Source organism: Hemicordylus capensis, chromosome 2 (genome assembly GCF_027244095.1).
Source record: "Hemicordylus capensis ecotype Gifberg chromosome 2, rHemCap1.1.pri, whole genome shotgun sequence".
Taxonomy (NCBI): domain Eukaryota; kingdom Metazoa; phylum Chordata; class Lepidosauria; order Squamata; family Cordylidae; genus Hemicordylus; species Hemicordylus capensis.
This window is the reverse complement of record NC_069658.1, coordinates 86,957,970-86,980,826: the sequence shown is the minus strand read 5'-3', so window position 1 is coordinate 86,980,826 and position 22,857 is coordinate 86,957,970. Positions and strand designations below refer to the sequence as shown.

The following is a 22,857-nucleotide window of genomic DNA, read 5'->3' as shown; positions in this document are numbered from 1 at the left end:
ATGCTTACTGGCAACTCTAGAGACTAACTGCTTTATTGTGGCATAAGCCTTCATGTGGTCGCTAAGAGTCGACACCAACCTGACGGCACTTAATCAATCCATCAACCAACCAATCAAGCCTTCATAGGCAACAAACTCTGGACAATTTAGACAATATGTATTCTAGGGAGTCATAATAATGGTTGTCTCCAAAAGAAGTCCCATGCTCTGGAAACTGTCTTGGGGCAATCTTTGTAAGCTCCAAATAATTCAAACAGCCTGCCTAAATCTTTACAGGATCAATGGGGTAACTGCAGAATGCCTTAGTTTGGAACACAGTTTTCAAATGCCTAAGCCATGTAATGAATTGAAGTTAGGAAAATCTGGTGGTTCCAGGGATCTGCTGCTGGGAGGATGGAATATGTCTGGGTGTATTTGACAAGGCAAGGACAGGATGGCTGTCCCCATGCAACGTTGCCGTCCCTTACCTAACCTAGGAGATGTAATTGTGTTCACATTAATTTTTTCATTGCAGGGATGCAGGTGGCAGGGTCTGTAGGCTGCTGGTTTTTCAGAGGAGAAACACTCATTGCCATGTCTTCCTGTGATCTTGTGCATGCATTGGATCACACGTGACTGCATTCCTTTGCCACAGGTGATGGAACACTGCAAAGGAGGTAAGAAAAACATGAGTCACAACACTTTCTGGCTTACAACATCAGAATTCTTCAAACTGGTTTTCATGCAGTGTTAATAAAACACATAGTAACTGGTTTAAAAACAAAAATATAGTGATGGCTAATATGTAGGTAATCCAAATCAAACTACGGCTCATACCATTTATCACATTCCAGTGTGCCATTGGCAGTATGTAAAAGTAGGACTCCTTTAATGCCAGCGGTGGATTAAAAGCAAAAGAAAACAAAAGCTCTAAAAGTCGTTTGTCACCTTTTGTTTAAAAAGCACAACTATACTCTCTTCAGTCACAATTTCATTTAAAGGTTTATGTAAGAATGCTGTGAAAATCACCACATGCACAACTAATTCTGCAAACCATGAAATGGCTTTGATAAGCATTACTCCATAAATATTGCATTATAACTCTCATAGGTGCTTTCAGTTGTAACTATTATTCTTAGGATTCCTAGCTTCAAGAGAAATGAGTATCAGTCCATCAAATTCTGGCAGAGCCAGTAACGCAGTACAGACCCAAACCACCCTGTGAACCAATGCAATGAAAGAAGAAGAACCATGATACCTATTCCGTCTAGACTTGGAATCTTCTTGTTACTAGGCTTCGCTCACTCTACATCAGACATTGTAGGACTAAAAGAAAACCATTAGTTTGTGGCTAGAAGGATAGATAGCGCCCCCGCCCCCACTGAGTTTCTCTTCGGTTCATACATTGATCACTGTGAAAAGGTGGGACACAGATAATAAGTGCAAATGTTGTATCTTTTAATGCATATTAGATCTGCTGTAGAAAAGAAAATCTAGAATCATTTTGCAGATATGTGTAAAACACCAAAGGGATGCAGAATGCCTCCTACACTTCCTCTTCCTTTGTTGGCAACACACTAACACAAGAAGTGTCGACCAAATTGCCTTGACAACAAATATTGTTGCACTCTTTTAAGCTATCTCCCCACCCAACCCCCCCAAAACTGACAAAAGAAGGGACTGTTTTTCAGAGACACAAAAAATGTTTGGGAAAATCAGCCCTCCATTTTGGCTCACCAAGTTTTAGGTATTTTACCATTTTCACTCTCTTAAATTTAGAAGCATATACTGATGATGAGCAATTCCCACTGCAATTAACAGCATAATTGAAGCTTTATTAATCCTGTATACAGGCCACGTTCAAAGACTGACCTCTCATAGTCTTTGTCCTTGCTAAGTGTGCAAAGAGACATTTTTTAAAGTGGTTATGCTTTTGTATTTAGCATGGGGGAAAGCATAGGAACATAGGAAGCTGCCATATTCCAAGTCAGACCATTGGCCCATCTAGATGAGTATTGTCTACACAGACTGGCAGCAGCTTATCCAAGGTTGCAGGCAGGAGTCTCTCCCTGCCTTACCTCAGAGATGCCAGGGAGGGAACTTGGAACCTTCTGCATGCAAGCATTCAGGTGCTCTTTCCAGAGCGGGCCCCATCCCCAAAGGGGAATATCTTACAGTGCTCACACATGAGGTCTCCTATTCAAATGCAGAGTCTAAGGGCAGACTCTGCTTAGCAAAGGGGACAATTCATGCTTTCTACCACAACTGGCCCTAATCAACCCCACACAGCATCCCTCTAGTGGCTGTTGCTGGTATCTACTTTATGTTTCTTTTTAGATTGTGAGTCCTTTGGGGACAGGGGACCCTCTTTTTTTGGCTGCCACATTTTGAACTAACTGAAGTTTACGAACTACGTACAAAGGCAGCCCCACGTAGAGTGCTTTGCAATAGCCAAGTCGGGAGGTTACCAGCTGATGCACCACTGTTTTGAGGTCATCCTCTTCAAGGAATGGGCACAGCTGACGAATCGGGTGAAGCTGATAGAAAGCACTCCTGGCCATGGCCTCCACCTGAGATACCAGGGTGAGGCCTGGGTTCAGGAATACTCCCAAGCTGCACACCTGCTCCTTTTGGGGGAGTGTAACCCCATCCAGCACAGGAAGATCTAACTCACCCCTCAGATTCTGAGCCCCCATAATGAGCACCTCCATCTTGCTTGGATTCAGCTTCAATTTGTTATCCCTCATCCATCCAGCCCATTACTGCCTGTAGGCAGGCATTTAGAGAATGAGTGCCATTTCCTGAAGATTAAAAAGAGAAATGGATTTGGGTGTCATCAGCATACTGATAACACCCAGCACCAAATCTCCTGATGACCTCACCCAGCGGTTTCATGTAGATATTGAAAAACATTGGTGACAGAATGACACATAACATGGCATTTTGATGTAATGTGAAGACTACTTTGAACCAAGCTTGTATTAAGTAAGGTAGTTGCATAACAGGCCTGCAATTAGCTTGCCTCTCATGTATTCTTGAGCATCATCCATTGATGGTAGATTATCAAATATGTGGGTACATTGGAATGTGTGTTGTGAATTTTCCTCCTTTGAAACAGTTAGGTATCTAGAACATTTTTTAAAGTCAGGTAATGAAAATACTTTGTTCCAAACTACCACTTTACTATATATGGAATGCAAATAGATTTCAGTAAATCATTTAAAAAATGGAATTAACCATCAGTAGATTAAGTATCACATATGCACACACAGAACTTTATAAAGTGCCTTGCTTCTAACTGCAGTTGATAAGCAAGAATTCCTATTCAAAAAACTGTTTCAAAGATAGACAAGGAGACTATTCACATGCGTGTGCAAAACCAGGCTAAGGGAGCCCAGCCCAGTTTTGCATGCGCGTATGAATCATTGGGATTGGGCCAATCCTGGCAGCACCATGGTTGCAAACCCGCCTAACTAGCCACCCTTAACCACTGTTCCCTCTAACAGGGATTCCCAGATGTTGTTGACTATAACTCCCAGCATTCCCAGCTGCAGTGGCCTTTGGATGGGGATTCTGGGAGTTGTAGTCAACAACATCTGGGAATCCCTCTTAGAGAGAACAGTGCCCTTAACCTCATTTTTAAAAATCATGTGGCAGCCATGGCTGCTTGCAGCTGTGGCTGAAAGACTGCAGGGAACCCAGGGAGGGGAGGGGGGATCCCCAAGATGCACCACACACTCGGTATCATGGTATTTCCAGGGGCCATTTCCGGGGGCTGGGATGACACATCCTGGCCCCCGGCCCTCCCTGTTGCCTGGATATGCAGGTAATTGTCTGGGCACGTGGGGAGTGCACCCAGCAACAGTGCATCAATAGTCTGACGGGAAGGTAGGTTTAACCCGCCTTCCCCGCAACCTAATCTGAAGCCCTTCGCACTGCTTGTGAGAAGAAGATCAAGATGTTCTAATATGTAGCAGAAGGTTGTTGTTGTTTTTTTTAAAGAAGAAAAGCCATTGCTGTTAATCTCTACATTTAGAATGGAGTCCTAAGAGTTCTGTAAAACTGTTCAAACACCAGGTCAAGCAGAACATTCTTGTCAAAGGGTCTACAGAAAAGAATCTTGGATAAAGATAAAATGAAAGCCATTTTGAATACTGGTATTTGGGTGATATTTCTCTGCAAAAGTAGTATGCATATTCTAAGATGATCTATTTTTGAACCTTTCTTCTGCCTAATTCAAGTCACTAAAATTTATATCAAACCATCTTTAAACTTGGCACACACAACTTCTCCCTACAATTCTTTCTTTCCTTTGCCTGCCAAAGACATATATTTTGAAGTAACTACACAATCCCTCGACCAGCAGCTGAGGAAGGTGCTGTAATGCCATAGCCATTTCCAGCTGGCCTCAGGAAGAAGTAGGAATTCCGAAATTAAGGGGAAAATTGTCACTGGCAGACAGCAACGTTTAAACTGTGTGCCTCAGCCAAGATAATAGGCAATCACTGCCGAGCTTGATAAAAATCTGCACTTGGAAGTGCCAATCTGTAACAGTGTTAACAACAGAGACTTGGATAACTTCTTCGAAGAACAAATGATCACTCCAATTGCAAGCCACAAATCACTTGTTCCAGAATTATTACACAGAGAACATAAGGACACAAGAATTACCTTGCTGGATCTCACCAACGGCATATTGAATAAAAACCAGAACATAAACTGAAAAAAGCAAGCTATTGGTTTAACTAAAAAGGGTTGACTTGAAAAGAAAAGAAAAAACTTGATGTGATGGACCCAAATAGTGTAAATCATAAGCACATAAAGCCATTACTGAGAGGATTCTAAAATACATTTTGAATTTGTCCAAGCTTCTGTACTCTGCATCTTCAGAGGACAATCCAGAGGAGCTTTTGTGAGCAGTATGTTGGGGTATGTTAGCATTTATTATACCTTGATCCCAATAGCCATTTGTAGGAAACCTCCATTGCCCACTCTGACCAATTTGCAAAGGACTTTCTGAATAAAAATCGCTTGACTTGAACACTATTTTTCAGTTCTAGTGGACAGCCTAATGGCCCCTGTCTGCCTTGTGGTTATAGGTTATTTTCAGCTTGTTCAATCTGAGGTGATGGACTTGATCCTTGGAGAAGTAAGGGTTTGCACATGCATGCTCAGCCCTTTTCTTCCCTGGCTAGAAAAGGCAGCTGGGGAAAACTGGCTGATTGGTGCTGAATGAATCTTTGGAGGGGTGTAAGTTTCCATCAGGCCTAACAGTGGTCCACCCCATGGTGAATAAGCTATCTCCAGACCCTAAGATTTTAGACAATGACTGGCCAGTCTCCAGTTTGCCATTCATTTGGGTTGGGGCGAATGGCATACAAGGTTAGATGCAGGATATCCAATAGGAAGTAGTTGAATGATGGGCTGCCTCTTGGCTATTGTTGAAACCAGCTCTTTATCTTGTTCAGATCAGTGACTAATGTTCTGACTAATGCTGCATTTATGCTTCCAACAACAGTGCACATGCTGCCCTAGCCCCTGGTCTACTGCAGAGCACAACTCTTTTTGGCACTCTTCCCATGTTCTGTAACAGCATCCCTGGGGGTCAGGGACAGATTTCTGCTCTAACAGAGCACTTCCAGAGTACTGAAAATAGTCCTGCTCTTGTGCAAGAACACCCATACTTTGAAAGCATGGGGACTAGTCCCCTGCTGAGCAAAGAGGCACCTTTTGCAAGTGGCGATTCTCTTTTTTTAGCAGGGGGAGAGCATCTGGTTCTATCCAGCCCCAGCACAGCATCCATCCAGTGGCTGTTGCTGATGTCTGTCTTTTGTGAGCCCTTTGGGGACAGGGAGCCATTTTATTTATTTAAATACATACATACATACATACATACATACATACATACATACATACATACATACATACATACCACTTTGGGAACTTTTGTTGAAAAGCAGTATATAAATATTTGCTGTATTCATATTCGTAAACTAGTACATGCAAACTGTTGTTAGAAGCAGCATTATTCAGGATGTCAGCCGCTCTCTTGAACCTCCATCAGGTTCGTACATGGTAATGTGGAAAACATTTTGATTTTCTATGTACAGTTCTTCCTGCTATTACAAGCCATCTCTCTCCCAGACATCTTTATGGTGTTTTGCTATGTCAAACATTGGTTTGGATCCAGAAGGTGCCCTTTTCCTAGCAGAAAGCCTCCTCCATTCATATAAGGGTTGCATCTGGCCTGTAAGAGTATGGTTTGAGAAAAGTGACACCCAAACCCAGCGAAATTCTTCCTTCTGTTGGGTGAGGACATCTCACATGGGTTATCTTGCCCACATGCTCCAGAGGGTGAGACAAACAAGCTAAGCTAAGCTTTTAAAAGGCAAGAGAGGATAGCCCTTCCAAGTTCAGTTTGTCCTGTTTCGCTCCAGAGAAGGTTGTTTTTCCCTAGCCAGCCTCTACGCTCTCCCTTCTAGGCCTTTCTTACCTCCTCTGTTTTTATTTTTCCTCACTCCTTGCTGGCTTACCAATCTTTGAGCCATTTTCTTCTTCAAATAACAACAAAGAAAAGCCCTTTGTCTATAATGCGTATGTTACATTTGCTATCTTTCTTATTCATCTTAAGGAAGGATTCCATAATGAGCCCCTGATATACAGTGGTGCTGCACTGTGGAAAGTCGTCTGCTAATACTCATATAAGAGTGAAGGTGTCAGTTATAGAATCAACTCTCTGTCCCCTCCTCAAGCATGAATTATCACATTACCCCACTTGTAAACTTAATTGGCAGTCTCTTCCCACTATGTTCAGGTTCACACAATTGCTTCCAAGTCAGTAAGCTGAGAACCTCTGGTTTCTGGCATACTGACTTAGTGATGGCCATGCAAACATTCCCTATATGTTTTTCTGTGTCAAAAGGCTGATGTGATTTCCCCACCTTCCTCCCCTAGTGTATTAGAGCATCCTTTACTAAATATTATACATGTGCTTTTCAGTCCATATAGATCTTCCTAGTTTTTTTGTTTTTTTTAAGGGATACAAACAAGAGTCCCAACCAAGTTCCCCAACCAAGAGATACCAGCAAATTCAGTTTGGCCTGCCTACCCCAAAATCTGTATATTGGCAGTTTTAAGTGGAATACATCATATGATGTTCTGGGATAGCTAAGTCTCCAAGCTAAATATACCATTACACTCTAGTTGTTTTATTCTAAAAAAAACAACGACCGAGTTCAACAAATATCTAATAGCTTATCTACAGAAAGAGAGGGACAATTACATCTCAAAGAATGAGCAATTACAAAATAGAAAGCATCTGATTTATAAAAGCAAAATATCTAATTCAGAATAAACTTTTTTCAATCATATCATTATCATATATGTCTGCAAATTGACATGAATAGCACTCACTAATAAAGGAGTTTTCTGCCTGCCTGGAAACAAGTCCATACTGATTACACAATCATTTCCACTACTCCATAGTTCAATCACTAGTGTCAATGTCAATTTTAAGAAATGACAGACTTTGGAAAATGAAAGACAGATTACGTTGGTTAACTTCTAGAGAGCCTGAAACAACAGCATGAGACTTGAAAACTAAGTACTACAGTACTATACAGACCTAGATTTTAAAGTACTAGTAGAAACCAACATCAGCTATGGATAGTGATGACTTAATAATGAATTCCCACACTGCATTTTTATACACACTGGTTCAGTTATCTACAAGACTATGTGTTTATAATATGGGAATGGCTGCATAATTTTTCATCCAATCCAGTAGCACAATGATTCCCATTGTTGCAATCTGACTGGGTCTCTGCCAAACAGCTGCAAAGGGATAGTGAGAGTTGATGTAAAGCTGTAGCAGGTCTCACTTTTCAGTACCCAGGTTCAATCCCAGACCTTGTGTCCCCCCCAAACATGTAGGTATGTTTTACATTGCATGGAATGTGTTGTATCCCACACAACACTGTGTCTGTTTTTAAAATGATGACTACATCACGATAAAACCTAAGGTGCTGTCTTTGTTATTGGTACAATACTTTAAGCAGAACAGATGGCAAATGACTTCTGAATTTACTTTTTCATTTCTGAATGTATTTGAGCTGGTTCAGCTATGTCAGCTGGCCCTCTCAATCACATGGAAGAGGAGTATGGACATGCACATCTTGCTCCATCTGGCAAGCCACTCCATTGTCACCTTTAGATGAACTGCCCTGTGTGATTAGACAATGGGGGAGAAGATGTGTATGCTCAGCTCCTATGGATTGAGAGGGCCAACACATCTACCATTTGAACTGGCCCTTAATTTCATAAAGACAACATCTAGACTATATAAAATAATATAATTTGGTGCTAATGCTGATGGTACATTTACCTCATCTGACCTTTCCACATAATGTTTTTGATTATTTGTAAAGCATACCAAGTGCAGGAGGCATGCTGAGTCTCTTGCTTTCCAAGTCAGGAATTTGTAGCATGTATTATTATCAGATTCTTTTGTGGCATTCTGATAGTTCAGTTCAGTTCAGTTCTGTTCTGTTTATTTATGGTCATTGGCCAGAAAAATATATACATACGGCTCAAACAGTAACAAAAAACTAACCCATGTATTTGTAAACCTTATGAAACCTAACTATACAGATACACTCTTACTGAATTCTAATAGGAACAAGACAAAACTTAGTGACTGCATAAGTAATACTGTCATCGCTATCAGATAAAAAATAGCTAACATCGAATTCATTCGGGCAGTCAGGCAAATTTGCCAAGAGGGGAACTATTAATTCATAATGAGTGTCTCTGTAGAAATGAAATGAATGAATGAAACTACAATATAATAACACAAGGGACAAGTGTCTTTATAGCTCCTGAATTGCAAGGACAAAACAGCTCCATGTAAGGGACTTTTAAAATCCTACCTTCAAACACAGCAGAAGCTAAAACGTTGAAGCGTGCTAGTGTGAAGGCTCTACAGTATTTTGCTACTGTATGCTTATCTAAGTAATTAGTAGGTTTCATATTCTATCGTTGATTAACCACCATTAATCTCCTTGATATAAACTTCAATCTGATTGCCACAATACGTCACAAATTATTTGGGAGAGTGCCAGGCAACCTTGATCAAGATTCATTGCCAACAGTAACTGTGGAGCAAACTCATAGGAAAGCAATTTCCTTTTAAGTGCCATTTCCCAGTTGGAAATGAACTTATCTGCTAACATAAGCGGTAACAATCCAGTGGGATTAAAGTTTATGTTAAGCCAAAATTTAAATATTAAAAGCCAGATTTTAGACTCAGTTTATCAAACCTGCCTCCATTCTCAAAACTGCGATAGAAACACCTCGTGATATAGTTTTCTAAGAAATTTAGACTGCACGGCTTCTAAAACTTGGATGTAAGGATAAAAGCTGAGCTGTGCTTAGGGATGTGCACAAAACCGGCTGGCCCAGTTTGGTTCGAGGCTGAACCACCCTTGAACCCAACTGGGCCAGTTTGGTCTGGCACCCCTCAACCCCCCCCCCCCCGTTTTAGTTCAGTTTGGGGGCAGGGGTTCGGAAACTTTAAAAAAAAATATATATATAAAATCTATATATTTTTTAACCTTAGAAGTGCTCATCGAGGTGGGGGGGGCACAGAGTTTCCCCCTCCCCCCGCCTGCCTTCAATATGCCCCCTTGGGCCTTTTAGGCCCATTTTTCGGCCCACTTGGGCTTTTCTAAAATAGTGCAGCAGCCAAAATGGTGGCCACCACGCATGTGCAAATGGCCTCTGTGGGGCCGTGGGCCATTCCAGGCCTCGCAGAGGCTATTTGCATATGTGTGGCAGCTACCATTTTGGCCACTGCACCATTTTAGCAAGGCCTGAATGGGCCGAAAAACGGGCCTAAGAGTCCCGAGGGGGGCATTTTGAAAGCCAGCAGGGGAGGGGGAACGTCCATGCACCCCCTGCGGCCTTGATGAGCACTTTTAAGGTTAATTTAAAAATAACTACTTGAAAAAGTTCACAAACCCCCTGAACCATTGAGGTGGTTTGGTTCTAGGCCGAACCAAACCGTGTGTGTGTGTGTGTGTTTGGTCTGGGAGCCGAACCATCGAACCCCCGAACCCTAACTGCAAACTGCGAACCCCTGAACCTGTATGCACATCCCTAGCTGTGCTCCATAGAGCAAATGAACCAGCACCTTAGACTCGAATAGTCTTATGGCTGCATGAATAAAAAGCCCACCTCTACAGTAGAAAAATGCCAATATTGCCAATGATGATCTTTGAGCATTTTGAATGACATATTCTTGGCGAATTCACTGACTAGTTTTCATTATGACTACATGGAATGTTACAGGCATGGTCAGAAAGATGCTGCTGCTGCACTTTCCACACCTGCCAGGGTTGCTGATCTTGTGGAGTGTATCTAGGCATTAACCCTCTATGGTTATCCCTTAAAGTACTCAAGGTCCTTTGCTTGAGCAGTTTGCTCAGGTACCACACCTGAAGGATATTTACATGACCAAAGGCAAGGGGTGTGGGAAGGGAAAGCTGTGCAGAATATACCTTTCCTCCAGATGATCTCCATGCACTACCTACTACCTCCTGGCTGCATGGCTTGGACGTGCACACGAGTGGCTGTCCCAGGAGCCTTGCTGCTTGCCGGAGGCTGGGACAATATGTCCCAGCCTCTGGGAATCCCACAATGCACTGCACAATAAGCATGGTGCATTGGGGGATTCCCATGAGAGAGGCACTCTAGGTGAGCTCTGCTTGCCCACTCTGTGCAAGCAGCCCAGGTAGTCACACAACCATGAAATGAGAGTTAAGCACGCACTCACGCCCTTAACCCTGGCTAACAGCTGGGCTATGGAGCGCTGGCAGCGCCAGGACTCACTTGGATTGGCTGCTTGTGAGCACATCTTTCTGCTCATATATCTGTGGTAATGTTTGCATTAGCTCTCATGTGGTAATGTGCTCTCATTGTGGCTATAAATAAGAGACAATTCCACTAACCTATGATTCCCTCTGTCCATATGATGCAATAATACTGTTATTTCAGTCCTTTTTAGTCTATCTGTATGCTCAGCTTTCTTTTATGTTCAATTAAAGCTCTTTCCACTATGACATATATTTAAGGCAGGAAGTTAACAATTTTATTTGAACTGATGTCTAGGAAACCTTTGTCTGAAGCAAATTACACTAATTTTATAACATGAACAAACAACTTGCACTCATCTGATTACACTGACAGCTCACACATAATTTGCTCATTCATCTTTTTCTGGAAACAACGATATACCTCATCTGCTGGAACAAGGCCATATACTTAAGATAAACATTATTAAAATGATGCCACAAGTATTTTGACTTCAACTAGCGCATGAACTTCACATAATCTTTTTGACCATAAATCTGTGCATAATGTCACTTAGATATGTGTTCTGTGATGTCCTCTTTCCAGAATTTGTAAGAGCTAGTAATTTCAGATTAGGAATCAAAGAACTAAACCAAGGTTAATTACCTTGTCAATACTGTTAATCTCATATTCCATTTCCAAGCCTTGTGTTTTCTTTTTACATTTCAGTTGGACGAGACAAATCATTTGTAGCTCGGTCAATCATTAGACCCAAAGTCAAATTCCCCATATGAATAAGCAGCATGCTTTTTCATTTGTTACCCCTCTCTACTTCAAGAAGTGTTGCAACTTCGTACACAAGAAGCATGAATGTTCAGGCAGCCACACATTTTGTCCAAACTGAGATTTTAACAATGAAAATTTTTAAGTACGCTTTAAGTCTCACTAAAAATCCAGCAATCCTCATGAGGTAGCTGACCGATAATTATAAAGAATTATTCTCATCTTGGTGCTTTCCAGATTAGACTCTGTAACGGGGTCAGAACGTATCTCTGAAGTGTGCTTCCACACTTCCTGTGTTGTGACACCACAGTCCATATGCTGACAGCAGGGTGCTGTTCATATTTCCAATGCCTTGTTTCAAATTTAATAGTTGCGATATAGTGCTATGACATCGTATATCCAGCATAAAGAAGTTGCTGTTTTTTCGGGTTGTTCGTTTTCATGAGACTACTCTCCCTGCTGTTTACATTTTGAATGTGATTTGCCTGAACAGAAGCATTTTGCTGCTGTTGAGCAGCTAACCTGGAAAACACCCTTTCCCAGTTTTTAATATCAGGGCTACTGTGTTAGGCAGGGTCCATTATATTTTCTTTCTTTTTTTGGTCAAGGTTTTATGGTGTCTCCCTTTCTTTCTTACTCATCTGAGGTGAGGAAACAAAGAAGCAAGCCTCATCAGCCGTACAGACAGCTTTGTTTTCAGAGTTCTTTACACAAATGGCTCTCTCGGCCACACACTTGTCAGGGACTCCTGAGATAACTGTCAATTGTCAAGATGCATTTAGTCTCATATATTCAGTGTTCATCTTTGACATTAGCATCAGGTATCTGGCATACCCAACAAATGCAGTACTATGAAGCTATTAGACTTGCAAAAATAACACTTCACAAAATCAAAACCAAGGAAAGAACAAGGAAATGCAAGTAAGCTGCCTAACAATATGCATACTCTTCCAACAGATAAGAAATTTACCATTGCCATGCATAGACCACATGCTCAGCTCACCTAAATTATTTCTCCAAGGCCACAGTCCTACACATGCCCCAAGGGAATCCTGTAAAATCTGTTTCTCAATAAGTAAGGTTAGGATCAAACTCCAGGAATCATTGCTGTGTGCAAAAAATGTCCACAGTATAGTAGTTAATGCAGAAAGAATGTCATATGGCCTTTTACCTGATAGCATATTGGTTTCCAACTTCTTGAAACCATATTTCCTCTGTTATTTATTACCTACAGGCTGTGATTGCAGCTTCAGATAAGGAGCAAATAGTAATGACTCGAATCTCGGATATGAATCTCCAGACCCGTTTACAAAGTAAGATCAGTAATTTGATCTGCTCACTATGACCCTTGCCATAAACTGCATATCTTTTACCTACTGCTTCCTATCCATATTGCTGCTGCCATTTTTAATGTCATGCACATCGATTCACATGCAGATATGTTCAAGTAGCCACTCTATATAAACGGACATGGCAGCATGCTTTATGAGAAGTGACAAGCGGAGGTACAGCACAATGGCAGAGGAAGAACAAGTACAGAGGGCAGTGATGCCCCAGTCTCTTCAGTTCTAGCCCCGTGGGCAGCCTCTTTACTGAATAGTAAACAGCTTCCTGGTGGGGCCTGTCCTTTCCACTCAGCTCACATTTGTATGCCCATTAAAAACAATTGTCACATGCTTGCCCTCATGAATATGAAAAAGTATTTCAACTTTGACCTCTTTCCAATACCAAACTCTTTTTGCTTACATGAATCTGATTTACACACTGATTTGTGTGTAAAGTGTATTGCCCTTGCTTTTAATGAATGCTAAACCAAGGCAACCTTCAAATGCTTTTCTGCTTTGCTTTCCCTTAGATCACTCACTGCAATCCTCAGGACAGGCACAGAACATGGACCGACATTAGGTTCCTAGCACTTACTGTTTAGAACCATTTTGTTCTTTACTAGCATCTCTGAAAGATTTGGAAATAAAATGTTAATAGTTTTAGGGACACTGACTTGTTCTTTGGGCTTGAGAAACTAGAAATTTTGTTTAGCATTCCTCTTATCCTGTTCCTGTTTTTAAGTGACAGACAATGAAAAAATCTGGATTTCTCTAAGTTCATTTTGGTAAAACATTAAAAAAAAACCCCTACCAATATTTTATTTTCACTTTGTGGTTATATATATATATATTCAGTAATCTTATAAGTTCCCACTGAACAGAAAGCCAAGAGAGATCACATTAAACCCCTTCATTTCAATGTGCAAGAAATGACATTTACATTTCTCAGCCACATTTTGGCACCAGTTTGAAAATAACTTGGCTTTGCTTGAAGGAACAGCCTCCTATCAATGTCAAGAATCCTAAAGAGCAAAAACAGTGGACACTAGAGTGGTGGAAGGCTGAACTAACTATCTGCAGCACATTACTACATAAGGCATGGCTTCATGTTGCTATGTACTAGACTGAAAGTAGAACAGTGTAGTCATGCAGAGAGCAAGATAGCAAATCCAAGCACAATGGAAGCTGAACTTATGTCTCTATAGAGAAATTAAAATCTATATTGTTTTGATATAAATCTTGGAGAATCCCAACTGTTCAGGGCTTAATTAATTAATTAAGCTGAATAGCCACAAACGTTTACTTATTTCCCTTATAGCTGTGTAAAACCCTTCTTTGCACTCCGTTCACAAATGATAGCAGGGTAATTGTGAAGGTGAGGCACAATGTTATAAAATATTTCTGTTGAATTCTTTTGAAAGCTGCAGATAGTTAATTTAAATGTTTGGGGCTTTGGTTTTTTATTTTGTTTTTGCATGGAGCTTGAATTTTAAAATATTCTGTATAAGTGAGTCCTAGTCAGATTTTTGACTTCTATATGGAGGAGAATTGTCCCTTTTAAAGAAGGAAAACTCTCCTTTGCATAAAATAGGGGGACAAAAATCTGACTCTGACTCTCACGCAGACTATTTAGTTCCATGCAACACTGCCTGCCAAGTTTTGAGCATGAAGCATATGTAGATTCTAGGCAAGGATAGTACACACTGAAGGGATTTTCTGCAAGCACATAATTTTATATTTAGTGCAGACTTCAGCACCCAAAGAATCTTGGCTTGCATTTCCGAATACAGGTAAATTTCTAGCACTCATGTCTGCAAAGCTAGGCTTGAAAGTGTGTGCCAACGATGCTTGGTAAAAGTTGGCTAAAGAGGATGGATGCTTCAAAATTATCCTCATCAGAGTTTTTCTCTGAATTTTGGAATTCCATGCCTCCTTGTCTTGTTTCTAAAGGAGAACGGATGCAAGAGAAATTCTCCAGTGTCTTCCATACAGTGCAAGGGGATATGGGCAGCTTGAGCATCACCCGGGCCCATGTGTGTGTGTAAACAGCTGTGAGGAGACTGTGACTCCGGGCAACAGCACCTGGTAGTACAGGCTCTGTGCATCGAATTGAGCCATATGCTGCCCCTTGGAAATAATGGGCAGCACATTGTATAGTTCTGTGCACAGAGTCCCTATGACCAAGTGCTGTGGCACAGCCCCTTGTCTACTTGCACGCAGGGGCACAGACAGAGCTCAAGCTGACCACATTCCTTTGCACAATATGTAATGCCAGTATGCATTTGCAGTTTGCCACCCCTTTCAGTTCCTTCACTTTCTGCATGTCTCCTACACACACACACACACACACACACACACACACTGCAGATGTATGCATTGACAGAACATTTCAGAAGGCAATCTTGATGTGATTGTACTTATGCTGTTATCAAGATTTCTGAATGGTATTTGACCAATATGCAAAGTACATGTATGCACAAGAAGCATCTTGGATTTTTGAGATCACAGGTGCAGTATGATCACATCAAGATTGCTTTCTTGCAGTATTCTGTCAATGTTTGCATATGTATCTGCAGTGTGTCTGTGTGCGCGCGCGTATGTGCGTGCGTGCGTGCATGCATGGGGGGAGATATGTATGACCATGATTGTTTTTTTCAGGACTCGATAAGAGTCTGCATGTATGCATCAGTAAAATAGGCACAGGAGTGGAAGGGACAAAAAGCTGCAGCAAACGGACATGTTCCAGTTCCAGAATTCTCCTGGTTAAACCATAATTCAGGAGGTGTGGAACACAGTGCAGTGCAAACCCATGGGACAATAAATAGAATGAAGGATCATATATGTTTTGAATGTCTATTTTAGACAAGTAATGTTGTGTTCTGTTCTGCTATGAACTAATAAAGATTTTGGTTGATTTGATTGATGGACTGACTGATTGATATATTGAATGTGTTTTAAATCCTATATGTTTTTTATAGCTGTTGTGTGCTTTGAGAGGTCCTTAGACATTGAAAAGTTGGCTTGAAAAGTAATAAATAGTTGTTATATACATATAATCCTGCTTAGGACGATGTGAAACTAATAGGCACTGGAGCTTGCCCATGATACTTTCTTTTCTAGAGTAAGCAATATCTGTCTTATCAACTTCAGCTTGCCCTTGTTCACCACTGGAGACATAATGCATTACATTTGACAATTGTTGCTGAGAAATTACTTCTCTATTGTAAGAAATTACTTTTCTGTTGTAAGTAAATTTACAGGAAGCAACTCTAACTGAGAAACAATAATTTGATAACTAAAATGTAGGCTAAGACAACAATAAACAGACTAACAGTCTCTAATGAAAGTTTGAAATCCAAGTCAGCAAGTGAGGAGGAGACAAACAAACACAAGGAGGCTGTTCTCACAAGCAGCCAGGACTGGGCTTAGTTGCGCATGAGAACTGCTGGGATCCAGGAGGATCCCAGCGCTGCAATGGTGGCAAACCCACCAAGAGAGCCTGCCAGCTAGCCAAGGTTAAGGGCATGAGCACTTCTTTAACTCAGGCTAGCTGCTCGTGTGTGAGTGGCAAAGGAGCAGGCTCCCAGCCATTGCCAGGGGATCTCTACAATGCACAGTGCACTCACAATTCTCGGCCCCGGATCCCTGCTCCTCAAAGCATGGAGATCCCTCTGCCCTGAAGCATGGATCTTTCTGGTTCCGTCTCAATCTCCACATCTTAATTGGACCTCTCTGGTTCTGTCTCAATCACCTTTCTCACTTGAGACTATTATATCATAGCCTATGATTACTTGTTCATTTTGTTGCTATGATTGCTATTCAGCCTTTTCACTTAATGGAAAATCCAGATCACAGACAGACAGAAAATCCAGATCACAGACAGAAATCACACTAGCATTTGACTTTTGCTCTCATCAAAATATGCAACCCTGCACAGTTTAGCAGTCTCTGTGATAGGACTGTTACAGAATACTTGACACTTGCTACTCAGTGCCAAACCTAAATATTCCTTCTTCACTTCTGCAATCTAATTTTCTTCTTAGTTCTTTAGGAATATATGCATATGCTTTGCATACAAATACTCTAATCCAGTGTTTCTCAACCTTTTCAGAGTCAAGGGCCAGTAAATTCTTATTGCACAGTTTCAGGGACCGGTATATTCATTATGCACAGTTTCCTGGACCAGCAGTTAGTAAAAGGGTTTCAAGTTTATCTATTAGCACTATAGTATATTACAGGTGTGCACAACTCAAATGACCTGGTGGGCCAAAACTGACCATGACTTGGCTCATGGGGGCTGAGGTCAATTTTTAGGGTGCTGATTATTAAAGTAACACTTAATATCAATCAATTAATTAAATCAAAGTGAAATTAATTAAAATGAATTTAATCAAAATTTTTGAAGTTCTGGCAGGCCAAGATTAATTTAAAATAAAATAAAATAAATTGAACTAAAAATTCTAATAAAATAAATACAATACAATCTGTACAAAATACATCACAATAAAATGCATTGTTCTTCCTTTCTCCCTTTGCCAAATCATCACACTTAACATGGAGCACTTCTAAGGAAAAAAATTAGAGAAGTTTTTCTCTTAATTTTTGATAAGAAGATTATAATTTGATCCTTTACCACACAGGCTTTTATAAGAAGGAAAGAGAGAAGCAAGACAGGGAAAGAAAGAGGGAAAGAATAGGGGAGGCTTGCCTTGAGAAAGAATGGGGTAGGCTTGGCTTGAGAGAGAGAGACAGAGGGATAGAAAAAGCTAGAAAAGAAGGAGATGGAAAGAGAATAGGTAGGTTTGGCTTGAGAGAGTGAGAGAAAGTTTAAAATGAAACTGATGGAAAGAACCACCCCACCGCACTGCACCTCGCTCTGCTTGCCACTTGCCTTCCCATGCCACGAAACTCCATGTATTTTTAAAAATTCCAATGCCAGCCGGCGCACAACTGAGGGGATGTCTGGGGATGGCGGATGAGCCAGTAGTCCTTCTATTCCCCCTCCCCCTGAACCTCCGTGTTTTTTAAAAAAACATTCTTCCAATTTGTGGCGGCCCTGCTCCTCCTCAGTGATGAAAGGGCTTTAAAAAATCCCAACAGTCTGCATGATACCTGACAGCATGTGTGAGTTGCAAGTGGGGAGAGGAGAGGGAAGGACCACAAACCACCCAGGTCATCGCCCAGGCTAACCGAGCGCCAACCCCTCTAAAGGCCTTACATAGTGCTACTGAAGCTGAAGCTCTACGAAATAAGTGCAGGCCAGTTCTGCAAGTCGGGCCAAACACCTCTTGCAAAAAGTGCTGAGCCCATGTTGGCATTCAGGGGCAACATACCAGAGGCATGAAAGACCAGGGCATGAGCCGAAGAGAATGGAGCCCAGAAAGATAATGGGGTGGGGGGAAGGGTAGTTAAGGTTGATAAGTCGGAGTACATTCTCCCACCTGAAAGTGCCTCAATGGTCTTCATAGTCCAGTTTTCACTGGGGCAGTCCACAAACGTGTATCCCATCTTCACGAGAAATTGACTGGTGAAAGGGATACTGGACTCTTTAAAGATACTTTCTAGGTACAGAGGGCCCACGTTTTCGCCCAGGTTCCCAATGTACAGCGTATTCATTTTCTTATTAATGAAATATAGAGCTTAGCTTTAAAACACACATACGCCATCTTGCAAAAAAAAAAAAAAAAAAAAACCACCAAGAAGGTGGGGGGGAGGTGCTGCTGCTTGTATCCATCCCTCCCACACCCACTCCTCTTTCCCCCCTCTCTCACTGGAGTTCAAAAAAAGGGGGGGAAGCCCGTGATCAAATCGGAATACTAAATGCTCGCTGCATTATCTGGAGAGATAGAGGAATTCATGATGCTTTTGGAAGTAGGATGGTGGGTTTAAAAGAAAAGATAAGATAAAGGAGGAGAGATCGGGGAAAACTACTTTTTTTTGGTCTTGCCCCCAAGCCCCTTTGGCAGCAGCAGGCGGAGTATGAAAATGTTACAATACGTGAATGTAGGCACACTGCCTTGCCATTAAAAAAAACAAAATCCAGAGGGGGAGTAGGGAAGGGGAGAGAAAATCACTTGAATATTCCGGCTTTTTGAATGAGCCACATGTTCAAACTACAAATCAACTTCTCATGTGAGGAATCCCAACAATTAGATAGCAGCAGATTTAGGCTCATACATTTACACACTCACAAAGGAGCAGCAGAAGAAAGCCACTCTGGCTGTCCAGGATAGCTGAGAACCACCGTGTTTTAAACTATTAACTACACTAGCGCTGTGCGCCTCGCATTTGGGAAGCGACGCTGAGCCAGATGGCAGGCTACAGCGTCGCTCTGGTATCAGCCACCACCATGGTGGGGGGGAGGGGTTAGAAGGAATACTGGCTTACACACACACCCCACAGCCATCCCCTTGGCCGCACGGCGGCTGGAATTGGAATAACATTTTTTAAAAAAACATAGAGGTTCACAGCGGGGGAGGGGGTTAATTCCCCAAGGCATGGACTGGCACTCAACTCGTCGCGGACTGGCACCGGCCCACGGACCAGCCGTTGAGAAACCGTGCTCTAATCTACTTCAAGTTAGGTTTTGTTTTATTCCACAGTTCAAAGGCTGTTACTTCTTTAGTTACCGTTGGAAGTTTGTTCTGCAAATAATTTGGAGTCCTTGCAACTCCTCCACAGTATTTGTTTTCCAGACCTAAGTCAAGAAGCATGCTTCTGCATTTGAATGAGGGTTCTCTTCTTTCTCTCTCCCACTCCATTTTGCTCTGGAGTATAAGGTATTGTTCTCTCATGTTTAATTCCTTGTTCTTTTAGGTATTGCTCAATATCCTTCCCAGTATATTCCTCACCATTATCAGTGCACAGTCTTAGGTTTTCTTCCAAACTTGATGCTTAATCTAGCCACATATTCTTTAAGTTTTGGCAACACCTCATTTGTCTGGGTAATTGTAGGTACAGTAGTATGTGAGAGTATAGGAAGAAAAATCAATGGAGTCAAGAAATAGAATTTCTTTTCCTGGGGTCTTTTCTGGAAGGGCCTACAAATATCACTGTGAAACAAATCCAAAACCTCACTGGCTTGTCTTTCTGTGGTTGATGAATATGTGCCCCTCGTTGCTTTTGCTTTAGCACATTCAATGCATTTGATTTCAGATTTGCATGTTTTAACTTGTAGGTTTCTTGCCATTTGTTCTTTTACCAATTTTGAAATGCATTCCTTTCTTGGATGCCCAAACAGATGATGCTATAAACTCATGCAATCTTTGTGTGCACACTCATTTGCCACATTAGCTTGCTTTCTTTTGCAATCTATTTCATCCTTGATGGTTTCAGATTTGTATGTTTTAACTTCTAGGTTTCTTGCCATTTGTTCTTTTACCAATTTTGAAATGCATTCCTTGCTTGGATGCCCAAATAGATGATGCTATAAACTCATGCAATCTTTGTGTGCACACTCATTTGCCACATTAGCTTGCTTTCTTTTGCAATCTATTTCATCCTTGATACTCTTTCCATGTACCTTTCATCAGAAGTTTTCTTCCTTTGAAAATTAGTCAATGGTCTTTTCTGAAAAGAACTCTACATCCACATCTAGTGTCTCTTTTTAGATTCAATAAATTGTTTTGCAAACTTGGAACATTGTATGCCCCTGGAATAGACACTTCACTAACTCTTATTTGTGCCAAGATTGTACTTCAGATAAACTGTCCCTTTTCCATCTGCAAAAATGTGCTGCCCATTAGCAAGATATATAGAATTTTTATGTTCCATGCTTATTTCAGAGAAATCTTGCCAGTTATTGAATAAATGTGAAGTAGATCCACTATCCAAATATATATTGTTTCTACTTTGACTTGCATCATCAACCCTGAAGATGATTTCTTTTGCATCACACAATTTTTCTTCTTTCTCAGCATTATTTCCATTGCTTTCACTTTTGCATAGGCAAGTTTGTTAGAAAGTCTATTTTTATGGAATTTAGTTTCATTCCCTTTTCTCTGTTGAGAATGTCCCTTGCTCTTTACTAGGACAGGCATTCCTCAAATATAAGGTGCTTCCACATATAAAACACTGTCTACCATCAGCAACTTCGTAGGCCTGATTTTAAATTGATTCCTTCCTTTCTGTTTGCTTTTTCAAATTAAACTCTGCAAATGTTCCTGTACACAACTCAAAGTCACATTTCCTTTAATTTACAGAAAATTGACAATATTTTCATATTCTATATTGGTATCATTATATTCTATATTTAGAAGCAAAATATAAATATAAATAATAATAATAATAATAATAATAATAATAATAATAAAAATATAAGCAAAAGTCCAATTTTTGCTGGTTCAGGCATATTTATCTCCTGCAGCTCCAACTCTTTCAGTATTCCCCAAAACAAACAAATGTGTTCTTGCAGACTCTCTCCTTCTTTGAATCGTTTATTACACAATTGCAACACAAGAGAAATACACGTTTCTTTGTTGAAAGACCTTCTTCAGTCTTTCCCACGTATTTTCTGCTGTATTTTTGTCTTCTATATGATATATCTCTGACTGTAAGTGATCAGTTGATCTGTGTCCCATACTTGCTTGTTTGCAGAATTCCATTCTTGACATTTCTCTTCATTCTCTGTTGGTCTTTGTTCCTCCAGAACATAGGATAGTCCAAGAGTATTCAGCAACATCTTCACTCTGAAGGACCATATTCTGTCGTTTGTTTCATCCAGCAGTTCAATAGTGGGATGCCTCCCCACTGATGGAAAAATATGAATCTTGTCCAGCTTTCTTTCCTACAAACTCTTTGTAATCTCACAATTTACTGATTCACAACTGTGCCATATAACCCCATATTCATAACCCCATGTTGCAGAGAAAGTACTTATTTATTGTAAGTAACTACAGGAAACAACTTTAACTGAGAAAGAAGAGTTTGATATTTATTACCAACTAAAACATAGGCTAAGAAAACAATAAACAAACTAACAATCTCTTATGCAAAGGAAAGAGAACTTCTCAGTTTGAAATTCAAGTCAGCAAGTGAGGATGCGACAAATAAACACAGTGACTCCACCCCCAAGCCAGTACACAGACACATTAAAATATATACAAGCATGCCCCACACAAAGAACTGAGGCAATCTCCATGGCAAAATCCCAATAATGACTATTATTGAAATTTGTATAGCACTTCTATAAAGCATGTTGCACCTTAGACCAGTCTCCCATTCTCCAGACATAGCATTTGGAATAGTCTTCACAGTCTTCTGCTTCTCTGGGTCTTGTAGACAATACACATTTCTTCCGAGGATTTGTGCACCTCACAGTCCGATGTCGTACTCCTTTGCCACATTTTACAGAGCACTGTATGAAAACGTTGAAAATGAAATAAAGTATATACAGACACAGACACACACTACATGAATTCTGAATGGTATTTCATACAGGATCTATATCAATTTAATAATATATCTCTCTCTTTAAAAGGGCAGTCAAATGAGCAAACTGCAGATACAGAGGATCTGCTGCAGTAGGCAGCAGAGTATAGAAAAAATGAAGTTACTTTGCAATGTAGGATGCAAACACAGGGAGGAGAGCTGGTCTTGTGGTGGCAAGCATGAATTGTCTCATTTGCAAAGCAGGGTCCACCCTGGTTTGCACTTGAATGGGAGACTACGAGGCTATTCTCACAGTCATGCAAAATTGGGCTAAGGGAGCCTAGCTCTTTTTTGCATTTGCGTGAGAAACACCGGGCTCGCAGCCGAGCTGGGTCTCATGAAAGCAGGTCACCCGCTTAAACAACCCTCCCCTAAGCCCAGGTTGGCTGAGCAAGCACTCTGCTAACCTGGGCTTTCTGACTGTGAGTTGCTGTGCCGTGGCAACTCATGAGTAGACCCCTGACCAGGAGGCTAAAAAGCAGCCTCCTGGCTC

General features: G+C 41.0%; 1 protein-coding gene across 4 annotated transcripts in view; it reads right to left on the bottom strand.

Moving 5' to 3' along the window:
- Positions 1–22,857, bottom strand: part of ADAMTS19 (ADAM metallopeptidase with thrombospondin type 1 motif 19) — a 190,732-nt gene that overhangs the window by 3,644 nt on the left and 164,231 nt on the right. For all 4 annotated transcript variants that reach the window (XM_053302857.1, XM_053302859.1, XM_053302858.1 and 1 more), the window contains 2 exons: positions 22,138–22,290; positions 468–645 (listed from right to left, as the gene is read on the bottom strand). In XM_053302857.1, coding sequence (XP_053158832.1) covers positions 468–645; positions 22,138–22,290 — 331 coding nt within the window. The remainder of the gene's footprint in view (positions 1–467; positions 646–22,137; positions 22,291–22,857) is intronic.